This window comes from Pithys albifrons, chromosome 19, assembly GCF_047495875.1.
Source record: "Pithys albifrons albifrons isolate INPA30051 chromosome 19, PitAlb_v1, whole genome shotgun sequence".
Classification (NCBI taxonomy): Eukaryota; Metazoa; Chordata; class Aves; order Passeriformes; family Thamnophilidae; genus Pithys; species Pithys albifrons.
Genome location: NC_092476.1, coordinates 10,401,472 through 10,424,315, shown reverse-complemented (window position 1 = coordinate 10,424,315; position 22,844 = coordinate 10,401,472). Strand labels below are relative to the sequence as shown.

The 22,844-nt window shown below is 51.0% G+C and overlaps 1 protein-coding gene across 5 annotated transcripts in view; it reads left to right on the top strand.

The window, feature by feature from the left end:
- Positions 1–17,247, top strand: part of PIK3R5 (phosphoinositide-3-kinase regulatory subunit 5) — a 69,024-nt gene extending 51,777 nt beyond the window's left edge. For 4 of the 5 annotated variants that reach the window (XM_071573831.1, XM_071573827.1, XM_071573828.1 and 1 more), the window contains exons 6-19: positions 2,085–2,154; positions 3,326–3,500; positions 4,020–4,173; positions 4,601–4,684; positions 5,840–6,596; positions 6,691–6,838; positions 6,981–7,106; positions 7,347–7,472; positions 8,266–8,359; positions 10,074–10,150; positions 11,510–11,603; positions 13,183–13,265; positions 13,447–13,559; positions 14,449–17,247. In XM_071573831.1, the coding sequence (XP_071429932.1) occupies positions 2,085–2,154; positions 3,326–3,500; positions 4,020–4,173; positions 4,601–4,684; positions 5,840–6,596; positions 6,691–6,838; positions 6,981–7,106; positions 7,347–7,472; positions 8,266–8,359; positions 10,074–10,150; positions 11,510–11,603; positions 13,183–13,265; positions 13,447–13,559; positions 14,449–14,590 (2,243 nt within the window). In that variant the 3' untranslated portion in view covers positions 14,591–17,247. The remainder of the gene's footprint in view (positions 1–2,084; positions 2,155–3,325; positions 3,501–4,019; positions 4,174–4,600; positions 4,685–5,839; positions 6,597–6,690; positions 6,839–6,980; positions 7,107–7,346; positions 7,473–8,265; positions 8,360–10,073; positions 10,151–11,509; positions 11,604–13,182; positions 13,266–13,446; positions 13,560–14,448) is intronic. The other variant, XM_071573830.1, reaches the window with a different exon arrangement.
- Positions 17,248–22,844: the final 5,597 nt, after the last annotated feature.

Here is a 22,844-nt window from a genome sequence, read left to right as displayed (position 1 = left end):
TTGAGATGCTCAGTGGTGCAACTGGGGTGATAACAGTGGGGCCATTCATCGCAGCAAGGTGGCTGGAGCCTCTGAGCCTGCCCTTGCGTGGAGATTTCCATAGTGCTGAGGGACTCCCTGGCTCGTTCTTTACAGCCCAGGCACCACCTTGTGATACAGCTCTGGCCACATCCAGCAGCAGCAGCAGTGCTCCTCTTAATTAAAGCCTCCTCCTAGATGTCCTGTTGTTCCCAATGGAGCAGCTCTTCCAATTATTTCTAAAAGGCCCATTTTCCTAATCTCCCCGTCTTTTGGTGGCTTTTGAAGAGCTGTTATCACACAGAGCAGATTGCAGCCCGTGTTTAATCCTGCACAGGGCCATGGCAGCAAGGCTGGCTCTGAGCAGGGCTTGAGAGGCCTTGGGGGGGTATGTGGGCTGGGGCTGGGAGTGCTCCCCACCCCCTCCAAATGGGAAGCTGCTTTGGAGAGCCCTGATAGGAATGTGAAACACGGGGGCTCTGTCATGGCAGCAAAGTCCTGTGAGATGGGAGCTTGTAGATGCAGATGGGATGAAAGGCACTTTCAAAGGGACAGAAGGATGGAAAATCCCCCAGACCCTGTGCAGTGTGAGCCCTGGAATCGCTGCTTTACCCCCAGGATGAATGGCCATGGTCACCAGGCAGGGTCTGGCTGAGCTCTTGCTGCATCCAGACACCAGCACAGATGTGGGGACACCCATCCCACCCTGCTGCAGCCATGGGTGTCCCCAGCTCCTTCCTGGTCATTTATTGCTGTGACACTGGTCAGGGCTGTTTTACACACCTCTGGAAAACTCCAGTGCTGGGGAGAGGGTTGCTACACCCTGCTCTTGTGCCATCCCCACCATCAGCAGTGCCCAGTGCTATGTGAGCTGGAGACCTTGGTCCAAAAACTTTTGCCCTCCTGTGAGCATAATGGGTTCCCCCACCCCTGACAAAGATGCCGTGTGGGTGGCATTGGGTGCAGTGGCTGGGGAGCCCAGTGCTGCCCCTCACCGTGCCCTCTCCCTCAGCTGGAGCCAGAACCATTGAGAACATGTCCTGGTCTGGTAAGCTGACTGGGACCTTACAGGCTCTTACAAGGCTTATTGCATGGCCTCTGTGACCTGCTGCAAGGCTGAAGCAAAAGCTTTTTATTGAAATGAGGGTAAATATTAACTGAGAACAAGCTGTTGTCACTATTTGCCAAGAATGCAATAGCTTTGATCTGCACACGGGAGCTGATGCCTCTGCAAGAAGGGTAAACACTGCTGGTTTCGGGGGGCCTGTGTGGATCAGTGTGAGCCCCACCATGGGTGCTGCTCCCAGGCTGCCAGGCTGGGTTGGGATGTGTCTGCCTGCACTGATAAGGAGGCAGGATCTTGTTGTTGCCAGAATATTTTTGCCAAGATGTACCCCAGTCCCGCTGCTCAGGGTTGACATGGGTTTTGCTGCTGCCACACAGTGCAGATCCATCCAATGTCACCTGGTTTGAGTTCCCGATGGCATTCTGGGGACAGTCTCAGGGAGGCATCCAGGGTTGGGGCTGCCCACACCAGCCTCCCTCCTGCTGGGGCCATTCTGGGCTCCATCTCTGCAGAAGGGAAGGTGACAGTGACCTGCTGTCCATAAATGATATCCAGGGTCTGGTGGGCTAAAGCAAGTGGGAAAAGCTACTAAATATCCATAGAATTCCCATCCCACATCAGCAGTGGAGCAGAAGGGACAGGAGGTGCAGCAGTTCTCCTGTCCCATCCTTTGGTTGCTTTCCCATCACTCTGGGCTTTTACCCTTTACGTTGTTGCTCCTGGGCCGGTCCCTTTACACAGTGGCTGTGCCTTGTCCCCATGAGGACTTTTGGTGGGGCCATTCCCATTCTGAGCAGCAACTCAGCCATGTCTGCACTGCACTGAGGCAAAGTCAATGATGGCTGTGCCTTGTCCCCATAAGGACTTTTGGTGGGGCCATTCCCATTCTGAGCAGCAACTCAGCCATGTCTGCACCACACTGGCAGGCAAAGTCAATGTGCTGCTGAGGCAGAACAGTCTGCAGTGGTTCCATTCCTCATGTCCTCTGCTGTCTCCTCAGGGATCACTTTCCAGAGGCTGGTGAGGACAGAGCAGGGGCTGCCTGTGAAGAACTACCAGAGCTCCACCGTGTAAGTGTGGCCGTGGGCACTGCTGGTCCCCTCTGTGGCATCCTCACAGTTCTATACTGCTTAAACAGCGGTGGGGCTGCAGTGAGCAGCATCTCAGAGGGGTCGTGGTGGGTACTGGGGACAAGGGCTGGGTAGTTGGGCTGAGCTGTGGGATGGGACAATGAGAGTGGCTGTAGCATTTTCACAGCCATGGGACTGGGTGGGTGAGCTCCCCAAGCCGGTTATCCTGCAGGGCTGCTTAACTCTTGCACTGCACACCTGGGTGAAAACACCTGGGGAAGACAAAGTCTTCTCCATAGGGAGCTGCTGGTCTCAGCACACATTGGAGAACAGCTGGAAAACCTTGTGACCTCAAGGTCTGGAAGTCACCACCCTGACAGGGGTCAGAAGCAAGTCCATCTCAGTCCCAGTGCAATGAAAGCCTTACAGCTTTGTGCAGAGTCAGACTTTGCTCCTTATTTGAGGGCTGAACATTTTCCCTGCCAGAGCACCTCAAATATTTGTAAAAGTAGGGAATGAGCCTGGGTGGTGTGTGCTGGCCTGACTCCAGGGACAGTCCTTCAGGCATAGGCATTCTGTGCAAGAGAAGTGTCCTTCTCCTTTGGCTTGTCCACTCATGCTGTGCAGCCCTTGATCTGCACCTGTATCCCACCCAGCAGCACCAGCATACTGACAGTGTTTGCATAAAACCCCCTGAAAACCTGGCACAAGTCATAGAATCGTAAAATATCCTCTGTTGAAAGGGACCCACAAGGATCATCAAGTCCAGTTCTGAACTTTGGGCTTGTTGAAAGCTTGTGCCTGTTGCCTGAGCTTTCTAGAACCAAGAACACCACAGCACATTCTTAATTCAGAACTAATTTTTCTCAGTGGACACTGAGGGCTGTTGTCCATGAATGGAAACATAAGATTTCTGGGCTTCAGATTTGGGAATTCAAAGCCTGGGGATATTAATGTTGTGATCCAGAGCGAAGATGCAGATGAAGGATGTGGCTGTTCTCCTTAAAGCTTCTTCTCTGACCTGCATCTTGCAGGAGGAAGATGCTTCAGGGGCCACTCTCGTGTCCTACCCCCACTTCATTGCATATCCAGTTAGGACAAGTGGCAGCTGGGCTCACCACCAGTGTCCAAGCCTGGCTGCCCAGCCTAACTGCTGTCCCCTTGTCCCCAGGACGGTGCTGCTGCTCAACCGCTCCGAGGTGCAGAGCGAGTTCCTGTCCATCGCCGAGGGGCTGAGTGCCAGTGAGCACCCACAGCACGCCACGCTCATCGTGCTCCTCCAGCACCTCTACCAGGCCAACTTTGGCACCTGCTGTGACCTGGACAGCCTGCACCACCTCCTGAAGGTAGGCTTGGGAGGTCCAGCTTTGGGGATGCCACTGGGAGTGCTTTCATGCAGATGGCTGCTGGATTTCCTGACAAAAATAGTACTTAACTGGCAAAAGAAAATTAAGTTTTGATAATACTTCTTGTAGGAAAAGTGCATGTCTTTCCTGTCTCTTCTAAGGTTAGAGCTGAGGTCTGCACTTGTGTTTTGTGGAGTGTATGTGGGAGGGGGTAACTTGTCTTTTACCCTGTTACTGCTTTGTCCATCCTTAAGTGTGGAGAGGAAGGGCCCTCAGATTTGAAATACAGCAAAAGGATTTAGAGAAACACTTGAAGGAGAGGCAAAAAAATATAAAGAAAACCCCTTGGGCGTTTTCAAACATGTTTTTATTTTCTTCACAAAAGTTTTGGGGGACTTGAAGGGAGTAGAGGGTAGTGGAGGGAGAGAGCTACCCCAGTTAATGGTCTAGCCCAAGGACTTGTGTGTTGCCTCTGTGGAGGGACCCCCTTAATCTCTCCCCTTGGCTCTTCCCCCCCAGTCCAAGACTCTGGAAGAGCTCTCGGAGATCTACTCCAGTGCTGCCGACGCGCAGGAGGTCGCGGCCGCCAGCGACAACACCGGGCTGGCCCGGGAGCGGCTCCAGGCTGTGCTGAGGGACATCGCTGGGGCCGCCTCCTTTCCTGCCATCACCGGTGAGAATCCCCCCAGGCCACTCTTTTCTCCAGGGTTTTCTGCACGCTCAGCCCCTGAGCAATTTGCACAGAGTTTCAAGCGAGTCAAACAATTGCAACAAAAAAGCACCAACTCGGGTCCTATTTTGTAACCACGCAATGAGGCAGAAATGGTTTCATTTAAACAGAAACAAAACAAGTTATCCGGCCTGTATGGGGGAGATGAAAACATTGAAACTGATGGTAGCTCTGATGTCTGATGGCTCTTATAGGTGTGAAATGTTACCTCATCCGTTTGCATGTGATTGGCATCGCTGGTGCTCAGCATGACCCTGGCTCCCCAAAACATGGGCATGGGATGGGTGGCATTTCCCACTGGCCAGGAGAGCTGGCAGGGGTGGTCCTGGGTGTCCTTGTGAACTAAGTCCTCTCCCTCTTCTCTTCCCAGGGGAGGTTCAGCCCCGCAAGCTCCACACCATTCCCATCCCTGCTGCTCGCTGCTACACATACAGCTGGGACCAGGATAACTTTGGTGAGTGGAGAGGTGGTCTCATCCCAATGAGACCACAGCCCTCTGTTCCCCATTGCAGGGGTGGCTGAGCAGTGTTTCAGCTTGGCTGGAGCTGCCATATCCAGCTGGGTGCATGAAAGAGCTGATAACACCTTGTTGGTGCTGGAGGGAGAGGTGACCCAGTGGGTACCAGTGTGCCCTGGATGGAGCAGGATGTGGGTGTCAGCTCAGGTGTGATGCCTGCTGTGATCCCAAGCAAAGCCCTTGTCCAACCAGAGGGCACAGAACACTAGTGGCCCCAAAACACAATTTTCTAGAGTAAAATCATGCAGGACTTTATCTCCTGGGCAGGGTTTTGCCTTCCATGGAGATGGAATAGATTCATTGCACCCAAGTCCATGGGAGTATTGGTAGCTTGAGACCTTGTTTGGTAGGAGCCTCCTCTCCAAGGAATAAACCTTGCTCATGCCCTGGAAATAATTGTTGCTAGAAAAGCCTGGTCTCATTGAGATATTGAGACTTTGTGGAGTTGAGACCAGCTGGATGTGAAAGCTCTTCCCCGCCCTCAGCAGTGATGGCCAAAGGAGTGAGTGCCTTTGCTGTGCTCTCAGCCTGGCCACAGCAGTTCTGGAGGGGAAGCAGTGGGTTCCCTTTCTGCCAAGCTGGTCTCTCCAGCTTCCCCATTCCTGGAAGACCTTTTGTGTGTTCCTGTGAATGTTCAGTGTTCATTGCCTGCTGACCCCAACAAGCTGGAGCAGAGCTTTGACTCAGCCTTTGCAGTGATTCCAGCCTTGCTAGGAAGCCACAGTGGGTCAGTCTGGGGGTTGATCAGCCAAATACCTGGCTTTTCTCCTGCCTTCTGGTTAAACCTGGATCAGACATGAGCACTTTGTGGAAGGTGTGTAGGAAGGAAGCAGACATCCATGTGGTATTTGCCTCCTGAGAACCCAAACAGAATGTGACCTCAGAGAGAGAAATACGTTTTGTTTTGCGTTGCATCTGAGCACTTCATGGAAATCTGAAAACATTCAGAAGAAGGTTTCCAGCTCCTTATTTGAAACAGCAGGATTGAAGAGAGTGTTGGCTGTAATGAATGGAGGTGTTGTCTGAGGTCATCACATTTGCAGTGGTTCTGGAGACCATGGTGGACGTGATCTCCCTCTGGTTGCCTTGCAGATATCCTCAATGATGTCCTCAGCAAAGAGTGCAGTGTTGTTGAGCCCATGGCCTCAGAGAATGAGGAGGAGGATGAAGAGGAGGAGGAGGATGTGGAAACCGATGGCTGTTCCCCTGAGCGGGACTCGCTGCTTTCCCCTCTCTGTGCCATTTCCAGTGACTCTGTGTACTCTGTGCTCTCAGAGGAGGCATCTAAGTCCTCACGGATGTCCCTCTTCACCTCCTCCAAGGACTCCATCTCAGAGCTGACTGTGGTCTCCAGAAAGTCCCTGAAGTCGTTTGTCTCCAGTCTGAAGGACTGCATGGACAGTGGGTACGCAGAGGACAGCGATGAGAACTCCCTGGACATGGTGGGGAGGACGGAGCTGAAGGTGGACAAGACTCATCACAAATACAGGCAAACACTGACCAACAAGATCTACAAACTGTTCAAGAGCAAGAGCCTGCTGGTGTTGAGGAGGGACCTGAGGGACTGCCCAGACCCAGGGTCGCTGTCGCTGCCGCTGCGCCGTGCCGGGAGCCTGTGCACGGCACCGGCCAAGCAGCCCGTCCCGGCGCGCTCCCGGCGCGCGCACTCGCTGCCACAGCACGTGCTGGGCCAGCGCCTGCCGGCCCTGCTGGCCCCACGGCACCTCAGCCTGCCCCGCCGGCCCTTCCTCAGCTACGACGAGGACACCAAGGTGTCCACGCTGCGTGTCGTGGTGTTCGGCTCCGACCGCATCTCAGGGAAAGTGGCCCGAGCCTACAGCAACCTCAGGTGAGCGGGTGGTGCGGGGTCTGAGCTGGGGGACCTGGCCCTGCTGGGACATCCCAGCTGCTCTGCTCACCCAGCCCTCTCCCCCTTCTTTCAGGCTCAAGGAGAGCACCTGCCCCTTGCTGACAAGGTACTTCAAGCTGCAGTTTTTCTACGTGCCCGTGAAGAGGAGCTGCTTGGCTCCATCGACGCCCCTGATGCATCATCCCTCCCCATCCCTGGGGGACCCACAGCTCAGGGCTCAGGTAGGTGTCCCACCCACCGCAGGGCTTGTGGTGCCACCAGTGCTCAGCGTGACCCCAGGAGTGCTGTGCCAGGAGGGTGGCAGGGCAGGCTGAGGGGAGCCTGGGGGGACCCTCAAAGTGACCCCAGTGTGTGTGATTTCAGGATCCCACCTTGGCTGGGATGGGGAGCAGCACCAATGACATCTCCCACTACATCGGCATGTTGGACCCATGGTACGAGCGCAACGTTCTTGGGCTGATGAACCTGCCCATGGACGTCCTGTGCCAGGTACGTGTGTGCCAGCTGATAGGGCTCATTCTCCTGTCCTGAGGAACTGGGGACCTGATCAGACAAGCTTCTGCTTAGCACTGGGCCACCACAGTCCTCTGCAGGAGGCTGTGCTACATGGGCACAGGATGAAGATGAGGGATTCTTGGTGGTCAGAAGGAGGATTTTTGTGTCCAGTGGAATGGGGATGGACAGTCCTGGGGTGTAGGTACCACATACCAACTTACTGTCCCACCACAGTCTGCCAAACCAGAGGCTGAGCCCCAGGAGGACTCTCAGGAGCAGCTGCCCATCCTGGCAGACATGATCCTCTACTACTGCCGCTTCGCTACGCGCCCTGTCCTGCTGCAGCTCTACCAGACAGAGGTAGGCAAAGGGGCTCAGCCCCATCTTCTGAGGGGAAAAGGAGGGTCTTTCTGTGCCACCATGTTGGGACCTGCCTGTGAAGCAGTGTGGGTATCACACAACCACATGCTGGTGAGGCAGAGCTCAGTCTCCCCCGGTGTCCACACTGACACTCCTGGCTCAGGGATTGAGAACATGCAGGTACTGCCCAGACAGTCCTGAACTCACACAAGCAGTTTTCCATCCCAATACCTTTCACCATGACACAAATCAATGCCTGTCAGTGCTGGCAGCTTATTCACACTGCTGGAAGTCTCTCCAGTGCTCTGCTTCCCAAACCAAGCCCCTCCATGAAGCCTGTTTGCCACACCCTGCTCTGTGCCTGGGGCAGACGTGGTGGGGAAGGTTGAATGTGAGTCTGCAGCAACTGTTTGGTGCTGTGGCATGGGCCCAGATGCACTGGGGCTGTGGTGAGCAGAGTTGCTGCTCTTCATGGGATTTGTGCTCCCAAAGCAGTGCCCAGACCCTGCTGTTGGTTTATTATGGGGTTTCTTTCCAGTGGGCTGTGGAGTTTTCTTTAAGTGAAAATTAGGAGTTGGGGTTGTTTGACTTGCTGGTGGTCTCTGAAAACAGCCTGAAGTGCAGCTAAAGACAAGTGTCACCCAAAGCAGCTGTTGAAAGGTGTGTTTTGAGAACATGAAAGGATTTTCCCAAATTGCCCTGTTTTCTGTGGAAAGCAGTGAGGGGGGTGAACACTGGCTGGCACAGGCTGGGTGGTCTCACCACCACATCCTCACTCTTCTCCTCCTGGCAGCTCACCTTCATCGGGGGAGAAAAGATGACCGAAGTCTTCATCCATTCCCTGGAGCTGGGCCACTCAGCAGCCACAAGGGCCATCAAGGCATCAGGTCTGTAGCTGCTTCTGCACCCCCCCACCCACTGTGGGGTCTGCAAACCACGAGGGTGGGAGGGGAAGGGAAGGAGGGAGTTGGGCTCTGAGAGGCATCTTGTGAAGATTATAAAAGTTTTTTGAATTATGAAAGTTTTGAAGCTGCAGGCAGCTTCAGGCCTAGGGTAGAATGGTACCTCCTTGCACAGCTGGGAACAGTGAAAGATAATTAAAGCTGTGAGAAAACTGGCAAGATAACTAAAACAAAGTGAGATAAGAAGAGATTTGAGAGGAGCAAGATATGGAATAGAATGTGTGTAGATAATTTCTCATGAAACAAAAAAGTACATCTGGACAGTGAGTAACATCCAATTAGAAGCTGTAATAAAATCTATAGACACTGTGATAAACCTATGAAAGCTGACCATAAGTGAGATTTAGGATATAGATAGTGTAACTTGTAATTTGTAAGTGCTTTTAGTTTCTTTAGTTCTTTAGTTTCTTTCTTTAAGTGTGTTCTACGTAGTTTAATAAATCGGCTTGTGACACTTTCAACCTGTGTCCCTTTGTCTGACACAACGAATTGCAACGACAGTGTCTGACTCAGGCTGAGCAAAGATCCAGCCAGCTCTTCACTAATTTGAAAGTGGAGCATTCAAACTTGAATTTCTCTTCAGGAGCAAAGCCATAGCAATGCCTTGTTGGTTTTGCTACTGTTAACTTTAAAATGGGTTTACAATAAAACAGCTTCAAGCCCATTTCCTTCCCCTCATCAACACCTGGGCAAATGCAGCTTTACATCTTTTCTTTTTGCTGCTTTCTGTTTGTGTGTTGTCCAGGAATAGTATTTATAAAAGCCATATTTCTATTTCCTTAGTTTACTGGGCAAAGCAAGGTTTGTGTCTGTGCCTGGAGCCTTCCTGCATGTACTTTTATGTTAGAAATTGTAAAATTATAGTATTGGAGAGAAGCAGCAATGGCAGGAACATCTTCCAGGGTGGTTTCCAGCTCATCCTGGGTGCCCAGGACGTGGTGCTGTGGTGCAGTGCAGCTCACACAGACCTCTCATGGCCAACCCACAATACTGCACCTCAGCACTCTGCTTCATGCTGTTAACCAACTGCTTTTCTGTGATCTCACCTTGTCTTTCTAAACAGAGCTCATAAAATATCCCCCCTAAGAAGTGTCACCACCCCACTGCCCCAAAATACAGGCTTGGCCAAGACCTCTTCCCACCAACTCTTGAAACCACCAGTCCTGACTCTGATGTTTTTCCCCTGGGTTGTCTGGCAAAACACCACTTGACATCTGCAAAAAATTATCCAGAGTGTGGAGAAAAAGAGTTAGGAAGTGCCAGGCACAGTATTTCAAGGCTAATTTAATGTGGGCAGAAATATGCCTGGAAAAACAGGAGCTGGGTTAGCAATGTGGCCTTTTATTGCTTTGTGTTTTCCCTGGAGCACTGACCCCTCTGCACCAGCTTAGCCAGTGCCTCTTTCAGTTCTGCAGAGTGGCTTGTGGTGCTTTGTGTTGGAATTTCTGTACTAGATTAATTGCTTTCTGGCAGCTTTGAAGCCACCTTTTCTTTCTTTTTTGCCTTTTTGCTCCACAGCTGTGTTCAGCAAACCATTTTCCCCTCTTTCTGTACGTACTGAGTGTGCTGCTGTATCAGTAGCCAGTGAAGGATGGGGATAAAAAGCCACTGTGTGACATTTGCTCCTTGTTTTGTGCAGGTCCAGGCAGCAAAAGGCTGGGCATAGATGGAGACAGGGAAGCAATCCCACTAACACTACAGATTGCCTACAGCAAGGTGAGTGTGTGGGACTCAAACGGGGCAGAAACCACCTCTGTGCTGGGCTGGCAGGTCTCACCTGAGGGCTGAGAGAGGCAAGGCTGACAGTCTGCTGGAGGAGCTCAAACCCAAGCCAAATTCAAGCTAATTGTCTATTTAGTGCCTAATTGGAGGTGCCTTTCCACTCCTGTTCAGCCCAGTAAAACAGGGAATGTGCAGCCAGCTTCCATGGACTGGCTGTGCTCTCAGTGCCACTTTACACAGGTGGACTTTGCTCCCAGGGAGCAGTCTTGGCCTGGGCACAGCAGTATTCCTGTTTTATTGGTTGCTCTCCAGTTATTCAGTGGTTTTCCCTGGGCAATTTTTTTGTGGATCCAAGGTTAAATGCATTTTAATGCCTACTCAAACTTTGTGCAGCTCCAGGCAAATCCAGATGTGAGCCAGCCCACAGGGATGGTGTGGAATGGGAGGTAGGGTGACATCAGCCTGGAGTGTGGCATCTGTCCTTGGGTCACAAAAGCCCCATGTAATGCTCCAAAATCACAGACTATGAAAATCACAGACTATTCTGAGTTGGAAGGGACCCACAAGGATCATGGAGTCCAACTCTTAAGTCAATGGCCCACACAGGGGATTGAACCCATGACCTTGGCGTTATTACAACCAAGTTTTAACCAACTGAGCTCATCTCCAGGCTGGGGGCAGAGTGGCTGGAAAGCTGCTGGTGGGAAAGGACCTGGGGGTACTGGTTGACAGTGGTTGAATATGAGCCCAGGTGGCCAAGAATGCCAATGGCACCTGGCTTGTGGCAGCAGGACCAGGCCCCCTGTGCTGGGCACTGCTGAGACTCCTCGAATCATGGGGTCAGTTTTGGTCCCCTCACAAGAATAAGGACACTGAGGTGCTGGAGCGAGTCCAGAGAAAGGAGAAGAGCTGGGAAAGGGTCTGGAGCACCAGGAGCAGCTGAAGGAGCTGGGAGGGGGACTCAGCCTGGAGAAAAAGAGGCTCAGGGGGGACCTTCTGGCTCTCTGTAACTCCCTGACAGGAGGAGGGAGCCGGGGGAGGGTTGGGCTCTGCACCAGGGAATAAGGGACAGGACAAAAGGAAATGTACCATCGGACTTCAGATTGGATCCTAGGAAATATTTCTCCACTGAAAGGGTTGTCAAGCCCTGGCACAGGCTGCCCAAGTCAGTGTTTGAGTCACCATCTCTGGGGGTACTTAAAAGACATGGTGCTAAAGGTGTGGTGCTTAAGGGCATGGTTTACTGTTAGGCTTGGCAGTGTTGGTTTTAGAGTTGGACTTGATGATCTTAAAGGTCTTTTTCAACCTAAATGATTCTGATTCTCTCTGCTGGGCTCTGTTTGATCCCTGTAGACAGCTGTCAGTGGAAGAAGTCACTGGAATGATGTCGAGAAGGTCTGCACATCTGTCAACCTTAGCAAAGCCTGCAAGAAGTATGAAGAACTTGGTGAGTGGAGGTGGCTGTGCCTAGGGAACAGTGGGCTGGAGGAGGAGGACAGCATAGATCTTCTGGCTGGAGCAAATGAGGGCTGTGTGAATGCAGGAGATACCTGGGAGGTGCCTGGTGTTCCCTGGGGCATCTTGTAGTCCTTGGCTGTCCTTTAGCACCACATCAGGGACAAAGGGAATTTTATGTCCCACTGTCCTAAAGCTTCCAGCTGGAAAATGGAATATCCATTAGGGATGGGGCTGGGATGATCCCAACAGCAGGGTGATCACTGGAGAGAGGTGCTTTCCAGAGCAACAGTTGTTTAGTAAGGAGGAACAACTGATGTTAGAAGAAGCAGGACCAAGGTGAGGTGCTTGTCCTACATCCACAGCAGTCGTGTCTCCCAGCCAGCTTTCAGCAGGCTCCTGCTAAGCTGGTGCTTCAGCCTGGTTCCCTTCCTGCAGCTCAGAGATAGCTGCCTGCTATGTGGGTTGGCTTCATAAGTCTTTTTTCTAATCAGGTTTCCAGCAAAGCTTTGAGCCTTTTAAAGGCACTGAGACTTTTAGTCCATGTGTGTATTTAGAAGCAATAGAATCACAAAATATGTCCCACCATGTGCTTGAGAGCATTGTCCAAACACTCCTGGAGCTCTGTCAGCCTTGGGGCTGTGTCTACTGCCCTGGGGAGCCTGCTCAGTGCCTGACCAATCTTTTCCTGAGATCCAACCTAAACCTCCCCTGACTCAGCTCCAGCTGTTTACTCCAGTCTCATCACTGGTCACAAGAGTGAAGAGATCTGTTTATTCATGCTTAAAAACTGCTGTTTTGGCATTCAGAGTAAACTGAGTAAACTGAGGCAATTTTAGTTCCTTTTTCCTCATGTTCTTTGTGCCTGGCAGATGTCTGGTTTGTGAGCAGAATAGTCAGGGCAAATGGGAGATCTACCAAACAGGAGACATCCCCTACATGTTCCATGGAGGTCCACCCAAGCCTCTATCCCTCTCTCTCCCCTCTTGCTGCCCCATCCATGAAGCCATGTAGACAACTCTGGGAGAAAAACCAGCAGGAATTAGTTTCTGACCTCCTCTATACTTGGAGTTGGTTGTTTCTGCTCTAGTTCATGAGCTTCACCTGTGCTGCCAGTGCTGTGGGTTTGCATCAGGGGGTGTCCTCAGCTCTACTCTGAGGAGAAACTTCATGGGTCTCCTTCTTTCTAAGAGAGATCTGGTCCCCTGAATGATCTCTGCTGGTTTTCACATTCAGCAGTTTGACCACAGGATGTCACTGTAATTCCAGGCATGAAGAAGCATCTCCAAGTTGGGAGAGCTAAAATTTCCTCATGATGATGGACAATGTTTTTTCTCCTGTTTGGGTCCTAAGATAGTTAAATGTCCTCTTCCCTCTGTGTCCCTGTTGCTTGCTCTCCACGTGGATTAGCCTGAGGGAAGGAAAGCTGGAACTGTACTGCATTTCTCCCATCAGTGGTGTTCTCCTGGTGGAACCACTGGCCCTGGGGTGCTTTGAGGTGTGGAGGGACCTGTTGGGTTCTCACCAGTGGTCCAGAAACCCCAGTTGATTGCAGTTTTCTTTTGTTACAGCCTCAAAGACAGAATGTCTCAACTTAACCATGACAGAGGTGGTCAAAAGGCAGAACTCCAAATCCAAAAAAAGTTTCAATCAGGTAACTCTAATCATGGTGCTTCTACTCTTGGTAAGATGAGGTTGGCTGACCCAGCTGGGAGGGCAGCAGGGCCAGAGAGAGCAGTTTCTTGGGGGATCTGTTTGCTGGTGGCCCCCAGACCTGCACAGGGAAATGCCCTGAGCCCAGCACCCCTCCCTCACCCCAACTCCTTTTCTCTCAGCAGATCAGTGTGTCCCAAATAAAAGTAGACAAGGTTCAGATTATTGGTGTCCAGTCCTCCTTCGCCGTGTGCCTGGACCAGGATGAGCAGAAGATCCTGCAGAGTGTAACCAGGTAGGAACTGCAGTGTGGCACTCCTGGGATGGTGCATCCTGTGAGTAGGACTTGTCTGTGAAGCGTGGGGGGGATGAGGTCCTGAGCACCATGGTGTGTCTGCCAGGTGGGATGGATAGTCCTGCTCAGATCTCAGCAGGAGTTTACCTTCATGAAGGCCCCAGTCAACTCTTCAGCCCTAAAAACAGCTCTTTCAGCAAGATCCATCATAAACCAGAGGCTACATGAGATAAATGAGGTGTTTGAAGAGCACTGGGTATATGAGCAGACCCTTCAACTTCTAAACCTCACTTGGGTCCTTCCCTGTCTTTGGCATCCCCATTGCAGAAGGAACTCATGATAGTCTTGGGAGAGTCTGGGATAGATCAGGAATTGTTCATTGGGTCTTCTCCTCAGGGCACCAAACAGGCTTCCCATGTGGTGGAATTTGAAATCTCACTGTAGGCAAAATACTTCCATGAGCACAAGAGATCAAACCAGCTGATCCACAGGTTTTAAAAATGTACAAACATTGTAATTTGTCCCTCAGACTGAGCAGAACTCTGCAAAGTTATGCTCCCTCCGACAGAGAAGTATTTGAGGTCTTATCTCTTAGATAATCCCAAAGAGAAAAGTGTTTCTCTAAATTCTTTGTTGTGAAACTCAGGGGATAGTAGAGTTCAGTGCATGAAATGGTAAAGTTGCTCCTTTCCTCTCCCTAAATCTTGGAGGTGTGAAAAATTCCTTGTTTTTCCAATGGGTTTCAGAAAATACTCTTTATGGATGGGTTCTGCTGTAGTTCCCCATCTGAGCCAGCTGTTTGTCTGCAGATGTTCCTGTTGCACCTGAGGACTGGGACTCTCAGCCACACACCTTACTTAGATCTTGGCTTCTGTTTGTTTCCTTGCAGGTGTGAGATCTCCGTGTGCTACAAACCCAGGGACAGTGATCCCTTTGCACTGAGAAGGTCCTCTCTGCCTGCCCAGGACCCCTCTGAGTTCCACTCTCTCCTGTGTTTACCCATTGCCACCTTCAGTGGAGCACTGCCTTGAAGACCCCTGTGTCCTTCCAGACCAGACTCCCATCCAACACCAATATGGGCTCAGGAAAAGGGAGCTGACTGTCCTCCTTTGGACACCCAGCCATGCTTGTCCAAGGCATCCTGCAGCTGAAGTGTTCGTGTGGTGGCTGAGCTGCTCCTGACCTGGGCTCAGCCCGTCGTGGGAAATGGGAATATTGGTGGTGTGCTCTGGTATCTCTCAGGGTTCCTCAGCCATGGGAGGAAAGTGGTTTCCTTGAGATCTCCACATGGTTCAGCCAACTGGCAACCCGTGGGTGAAGAGGGCAAGGCAAGGACAGGAATATTTTCCTGCCAGCAAATGGTGCTTTGGCTGTTTTTGACAGTGACTGCAAGACCAGGGGGATCTGGGGTGGGAGAACTGAACCCATGGGAGGCTGTTTTGGAAAATGAATGTCCTTGGCTGAGTGGTGGTAGGTGTCCTTCAGTCTGTGTGGAGTTACAGGTCACCCAGCCAATGTCATTTCTCCTGTAACAGGTTGAGGATGCTCAGGATTGTTCTTTGGAGGTGGAGACCTCAGATTTTCTCAAAGTTTCCTTTAAATTCTGAAGGTTGAGTGTCTTGCAGACAAGCAGAGCAGAACAACCAGCTGCAGCCCAGCAAACCCCCAGCATGGGCTATAAACTGCTCTGTGTGTGTGTTCCACTGAATTGAGTGCAATAGGCCATTCCAAGGCATGGAATATCCATGTGTTTAATGTACATCCAGGACCTGCAGGAGGGGAGTTTCCAATTTCTGCAGAATTTCAGCATTCACCCACGAGTACTCCCTGCTCAGCCCATGGCCTTGCTTCCTGCACTGTTTGCTGGAGACACCCCAGAGGCTGAATCCTCAACAGCTGCTGGAGATACATCAGGAACCACACTGAACTTCGAGGAGGGAGGGAAGGACCAGGGAAACCACTAGGATTGCCTTAAGCTCACCTGAAGAGGCACCTTTGATAAAGAACCAGCACCAAAGCCACTACTGACACTTGCAGGTGGCAAAAAGATTTGAGATCCCTCCCCATTCCACCCTCTTCCTTCTCTCTGCAGGGCTGTAGGTACAGAAATGTGCAATATTTGGGGGTATTTAGAGGTGTTCTGACCCCATGAGCCGAAAAATAAGACCATGAAAACCTTTCCAGGTTTTATAGCCCTCAAGCTGTTTCTTGATAGTTTTTGGAGGTTGTGCTGGAGATAAACAGGCAGAAGAGCATGTTGCCTGCTGCAGGATCTTGATGCTGAGGGCATGTGAAATGGCTGAAGGGGGCCCCTGATGCTGCTGGGGGCCTGCAGGGCTCAACCACAGTGTGATCAGTTCAGTGGGTCCCTTGATCCTGCAGAAAACAGGAGCTCTTAGCAAGAGTTAGAACAAGGCTGGGCTCTGTCCCCAAGGGCTGGTGGCACAACAACAGTGCCATTTGAGGTTAAATCTGCCAGGAAAAGGGGCAGAACTCCCAGGGGCTTCAGTTGTCTCAAGGGAGTGTGAGTCAGGTTTGTCTGCTGGATGCCACCATATCCCTCCTGGAAGTGTTTGGGGGATCCCTCCTGTGCCATTGATTTGATCCTGGCCCTGCTGGCTGCTGCTCCTGCTTTCTGCTCCCACTGCCTGTTGGGGACAGCTTGGTGACATCCTTGGAGTGGGGGTGTCACACCCTTGGGAACACCCCAGGGGTGAACATCATGGTCCTTGCTGGCTCTCTGGTGTCCTCATCAGTTGGGTGCAACTTCTGCCAGCGGCCAGAGATGAGCAAATACGAGACATGAACACGCTCCTGAGACCTCTGAGCTTCATCCTTCTACTTGAATCAACAATCCCAAGGATGGTGTTGCCTTGTGCACTCCAAGAACAGACCCTCATGGTGGGGTGAAGCAACCACTGAACATGAACAGTCACTCTGGTTCCACCACGAGGCAGAGCCAGTCTGGACTCCCAGCAAGGACCCACTTTGCCCAGCCATGCACCGACTCCAGGAGCACCCACCTCTTCCTGCATGGAGCAGTGGCCATCCCTCACTCTCAGCACAGACTTGGCAAGGACACCGTGGTGCTGCCAGGTCATGCTGGGCTGTCTCCTCCCTCACAGGGTGATGCAGGACCACTGAGGTCACTGCTGTGCACTTCTCTGCATCGCTATTTGAAGTCCAAATAGGCTCAAGGGATCAGAAACAGATTTTACTCTCTCTTCCCTTGCACTTGGAATAAGTTTTCTCACTGACTTTTCATTTCCCAGATTGGTTTCTGTGTGTATTTTCTTCCATGGGGCTGAAATTTGACAACTGGTTATTTTTGTTCAATACTTTAAAATAGCACCTTATTCTGTCAAAACATTTGTGATCTTGATATCTGTGGCTAAATATATCCCTACCACTGGTATGATATAAACCTCTCTGGTTTCAACTGGCCCTCCAGGAATACTGGAGAATGGGATTTCCATCTCAGAGAGAAAACCAAGCACAAACTCTAAGGACTCATAATCCTGGCCAAGGTTTTGACCTCTCATGCTTTCTGGAAAGGAAAGAATTGCGAGGTTCTTTCAGGTCATCTTTGTACATATGTGCAGCCTCACCAAACCTGTGTAAAGTCTGTACTGATCTGTAAAATACTGTTCAAAGAACTTTTAAAATATTAAATATTGATTTATTTCGAGTACAAGTGCAGTCTTGGGGTCAAGTAATTCCTGAGCATGCAGGGGGAAAATCCATGAGGAGAGCACCTGGGTCCTTCACAGAGGAGCTGACCTGGGACCAGGAAAAAGGTTATAAAAGCCATTATTTTTATGAGCTCCATCCCAGAGGGCACGACACAGAGACCTCCAGAGGTTAATTGAGCTGCTTCTGTTCTGTGAGTAAAAAAGCAGGTTTTGGTATAAATCCCAAATTGGTTTCATGCTGGATTAAGGGAAAAAGAAACGAGCAGAGCTTGTGTGTGCAAGGTGAGGTCTGTGCATGCCCTTCCCTTCTCAGAGCCTCTGTGATGTTTGTGTTGATTTGCTCCTGGGGGCAGGGACAAGGTGCAGCCTGGGGGGGACAGCAGAGCCCTGGGATGGAGAGTCCCTGCTCAGGGTCAGCAGGTATTTGCCCAGCAGCAGGGTATTGAGGCATTCCTGACTTGGAAACCTCTTCTGCTGCTTTGGGGATGCAGATTGGCAGCTGTTGCTGCTGAAAATGCTCTGAAATACACAATGACACTTGGAAGCATTAAACTGACTCTGATGTCACCTTTTCTTCCTGTGGATATTCAAGGAAAGAGGCTCAGTTGGTAGGTGTGAGGGCCGGTGTGTCATGATCAAATAAACAGCGTGGGAAAAGTCATTTCAGCTCAGACAAGCCAAAAGCCAAATGAGAATAACTTCTGTTAATCAGCACTTTGTTATGTATTAGCTATCTTTTTTTTCCCACTCTGATTAAAGAATAACAAAAAGTGGTTTTCACCTAAAAAGAAAAGGTCTTTTGAAAAGGCATATAAGGAAAATACTGTATTTTCCAAACTGGAATGATAATCTGCTTTTGTTTGTTCTCAATAACAAAAACACCTCAACCACAAATTCTCCCCCTCTCTGTTCTTTTCTTTTATAAAGAGAAGTGGAAAGAGGAACATGTATGATTAAATCCAAAGCAGTAAGAAAGCACTTTGTTCTAAAAATGTTCATGTGAAGAAGTTTGGAATCAGGGCTCAAGTCTGATCCCTGAAGTCCTGCATGGCTGAGGGGCTTGTTCCTGTAAGTACAAAAGATTTGGCAAACAGCTGCTGATAAAATAAGCCAGGCTGGATTAAGGCCAGACTTTTAAACAAAACTGGTTTTGCCTCTAGTGGAGATGGACAAATCAACTCACTTTTTGCAACTCTGACAGACTGAAGCTGAGCTGACCCATGGCAAGGCTTTGGGAAGGATGGGGAGGCAGTGGATCAGGTGTGTTTGGCATTCAGGCTTCCTGGGTGTCCCAGTTGAGCAGGAGGGACCAGCTCTCACTGTGTGGTGGGTGATCAAAGCTGTGTATTCTACCCCCTCTATTCATTCCCCAAGGACAATGGACCATTAGCAGCAGCTGCCCAGGGAGTCATTGGCACCTTCACACCCAGCCTGAGGGGGGCGGAGCTGCCAATGGGCCATCAACAGTTCAACACCCCCTGGCTCCCAGAGTTAATCACCCATTGGGTGAGTCCCCACCCTGGGGGAGGGACTGGGGGCTCCCTGAGGGTACATAAGTGGGGGGTAAGAAGACTTTGGGACTTCTTGTCCGACCCAGAGGAGCAGCAGGACCTCGACAGGAGGAGATCATCGCTCTCGCCCAGACCACAGCCCTCACCTGCACCAACAGGTTTTTCACTTCCTTTTGCTCTGGACTTGGGGGAGCCACAGGGGTCTCAGCACAAGGGCAAACAAACCCCCTTGGGTTTGTGCCCCAGGACACTGGGTTATACTGCTGGGGTTTGTGAGTTGAAAGCAATTTCCCTTTTGTGTCAGTGTATTTATCAAATTTTAGGTCTGACTTATAATCTCTCTCTCGTGGTGAGTTCATTTCCCCTGCAGGTTCACCTTTAAACCAGCACACTGGGTGAGATGTTTTACCTAAAATCGGGCTTGGGGTGTGTTTATCAAGGTGAAGCAGCAGTTTCAGGTGCTCTGCTCTGGCAGGGGTTGTCATCCCACAGCCACCTCAGCCAAAGCTCCTGGACTGGGCAGAGTTGGAGCAGGATCTGCCATTGAGATGGGACATGGAGATGTGGTGTGGGAACACACTGTGGGCTGATTTCTCACCACACATCATTGGTAGTGACCCCCCATCCTCTGCTCTTTGGAATGGCACTGTGTCCATAGGTGCTCCTTTACTGGTGTGATCCCACAGCTTCTCCCTGCCAGCTCCATGGGGAGCCACCTTGGTGTGGGTGTGCTTGTGTCTGGTACCAGTGAGACACAGGAGCTGGCTGAGAGCCCAGCCTGCCACCCCAGAGCCACCAGGGCTTGGTGCTGCCAGAAAGCAGAGCTTAACATCCAGCAGGGTCCAGGAGATGTCTGAATAGCTTCAGGGATGGAGATGGAATAATTAAGACTGGAAAAGACCTCTCAGATTATTGAGTCTAATCATTAACCCTTCCAGCTCCACCACTAAATTATGTCCTCAAGTGCCTCATCTACATGTTTTTGGTCACTTCTAGGGCTGGTAACTCCACCACTTTCCTGGGCAGCCTATTCCAGTGCCTGAAAACCATTTGTGTGAAGAAATTTTTCCTAATATCCCATCTAAACCTCCCCTGGTGCAACTTAAGCCCATTTCCTCTTGTCCTATAACTTTTTACCTTGAAGAAGAGTTTGGCCCCCACCTGGCTACACTCTCCTTTCAGGTAGTTGTAGATGTTCTAGTGCATGAGGTGAAGAAGAAAATGAGCCAGTTCTAATCCAGAGAAGGGGTTCTTAAGTGGCCATTCCTGATTTGGTGGCTAATTAGAAATACAGAAGGAATTAGCATTGATAAGCAGGACTGGGATTGCATGTCCTGGGTCCACTGTTATGAGGGTACTCCCTTGAAAGTCAGAAAACACAGGTGCCCTCCTATTCTGGCAGGTGAGGCACTTGAACCCACCTTCATGGTGTGTGTAGATCATCACCAGGTTATTTGATTGGAGACATTGCTGTGGGACATGGCAAATACTCCTAAAAAAGTGACAGTTGCACTTTCAAGCATGTTGGCTGAGGGGAAAATCCACCTTTATTCCTAAATGCAATGTTTGTTGAGACTGACTTTGCTTAAGCTTTACTGTTGTGTTGGGGAATAAGTTCCTGTGGTCTGTCAGGCCCAGGGTCAGGACACTTACCTGGAGAAAGCTGGATCTGCACCCACCCTTGGCGTGCTGGGACAGAATAGCCCAAGCAGTTGGGTGGCCACCCCAACCCCTGCAGCGCTCCAGGCTGGGCACAGAGTGGCTGGAGAGCAGCCAGGCAGAGGGACCTGGGGGGACTGAGGGACAGGAAGCTCAACAGGAGCCACCAGTGTGCCCAGGTGGCCAAGAAGGCCAATGGGGTCCTGGCCTGGATCCAAACTAGCGTGGCCAGCAGGCCCAGGGCAGTGACCCTTCCCCTGGACTCTGCCTTGGGGAGGCCACACCTTGAGTGTTGTGTTCAGTTCTGGGCCCCTCAGTTGAGGCAAGAGATTGAGGGGCTGGAGCGGGGCCAGAGAAGAGCAACGAGGCTGGAGAAGGGACTGGAGCACAAGTGCTGTGGGGAGAGGCTGAGGGAGCTGGGGGTGTTCAGCCTGGAGAAGAGGAGGCTCAGAGGTGACCTCAGCACTGTCTGGAACTGCCTGAAGGGAAGTTCTGGCCAGCTGGGGGTTGGTCTCTTCTCCCAGGCACTCAGCAATAGGACAAGGGGGCACGATGGGCTCAAGCTCTGCCAGGGGAAATTGAAGTTGGAGAGCAGAAAAAAACTTCTTTGCAGAGAGAGTGCTCAGGCATTGGAATGGGCTGCCCAGAGAGGGGGTGGATTCCCCATCCCTGGAGGTTTTTCAACTGAGCTTGGCCGTGGCACTGAGTGCCATGATCTGGTAAAGGGACTGGAGTTGGCCCAAGGGTTGGACTTGATGATCTCAGAGGTCTTTTCCAACCCAGTTGATTCTATGATTCTGTGTGGTGATAGGGACCTGCCCATGCCCTCATGCAGATCAGCACCACTGCCCCCTGCCCTGTGCTCTGTTGGAATGGTGGGGCAAACCTTCCTCTTGCCCTTTGGTTTCCTGGCAGGCACATGTGTAATTTTATGGGTGTCTTTTCTAGGTGTCACAGAGCAAGAGACCATCAGATGAGGAACAACACTGGGTGTGGAAGCCCACAAGGACCTGTAGGGCTTAGGGACTTGAATTAGGCTGTTTTCAGGAGATCTCTTACAGGATTCATCTCAAAGGTGCTCATCTGCTCTCTCAGCCGTAGTGAGAAATAGCAGAGAGCAGAGTCAGCCTCCCAGCAGTGCTCAGTCCCTGCATTCCATTATAGGACTGGGATTAACGTTACTGGGGTGTCTCCTGGGTCACAACCCCATAAGCATCATCTCTTCCTTTCTCTCTGTCTGCTCTCATCTCTGCAGCTCAAATTTCCTTCTGCCAAGGCACAGGTACCTGGGGACAGCTCAGGTCCTGCTGGCAGCGAGCCCCGAGCCTGGCTCCCTCTTGGGATCTGCCTTACCCAGAGCGGTTTGTCGAGAGACACACCAATCATCCAGCACTTGCAGAAGAATAGGGAGAAGCAGAAGAAATCCAGAGAATGTCCTCTCCTGCCATATTCCTTGCTCTAGTTCCCCCTTGTGGCAGCAGAGTTCTGGGCTGGTCGATGTTTCCCATGTGATTGTTTAAGCTGCTTTTACAGCCAGTTGTAAAGATTTGAAATTTTCATGAGTTTTGCTAATTTCTGAAGGGTTTTGGCCATCAGCAGTCACTGAAAAGGCCATCCCTGGTTGAACTTTGCTCAGGACTACTGGGAGCAAAGCTGGACAAGTGGAACTTTCCTGGGCTCAGCTGTTCGTCTCTCCTGACACTTCCTCTGCTCCACTGCTCTTATCTTACTGGTGCTAACCAATGATTAATTAAAATTTAATAAGGTTCCCTGTGCCTGCATGAGGAAAAGAGTTTTTCTAGCCGGGAAAAGTCACTGGAGAGCAGTAATGATGTGCTAATGATGCAGAGTTGCATAATTACCAGCCTGCTCCGATGCCTGTCTGGCTGTCAGTCAGTGCAGCCAGATGAGTGCTGGGGAACCGAGGGCTTTTCTGTGCCCATCCCCAGCTCACCCTTCAGCATTCTCTGTGCCCATCCCCAGCTCACCCTTCAGCATTCTCTGTGCCAGTCCCCCAGCTCACCCTTCAGCATTCTCTGTGCCCATCCCCAGCTCACCCTTCAGCATTCTCTGTGCCCATCCCCAGCTCACCCTTCAGCATTCTCTGTGCCCATCCCCAGCTCACCCTTCAGCATTCTCTGTGCCCATCCCCAGCTCACCCTTCAGCATTCTCTGTGCCCTCAGAATCTGTTCTGCCCTCCACAGGCACCTTCCCTGCAGCACTCACAGCAAGAAATGCAAAAGTTTAGTTGTTGGAAAGCACAACCCAAAAACTGAAATCCAAGTCAAAGCAAGCATGAAAAATATTTTGTGGTATTGACTGGGGGGACTTATGCTTATTAATTGATAATGTTATTATTTGCTATACCTATCGTAGAATTTGCTTAGTAGTTATTATAAAATTCACTGTACAAGGTACAGAC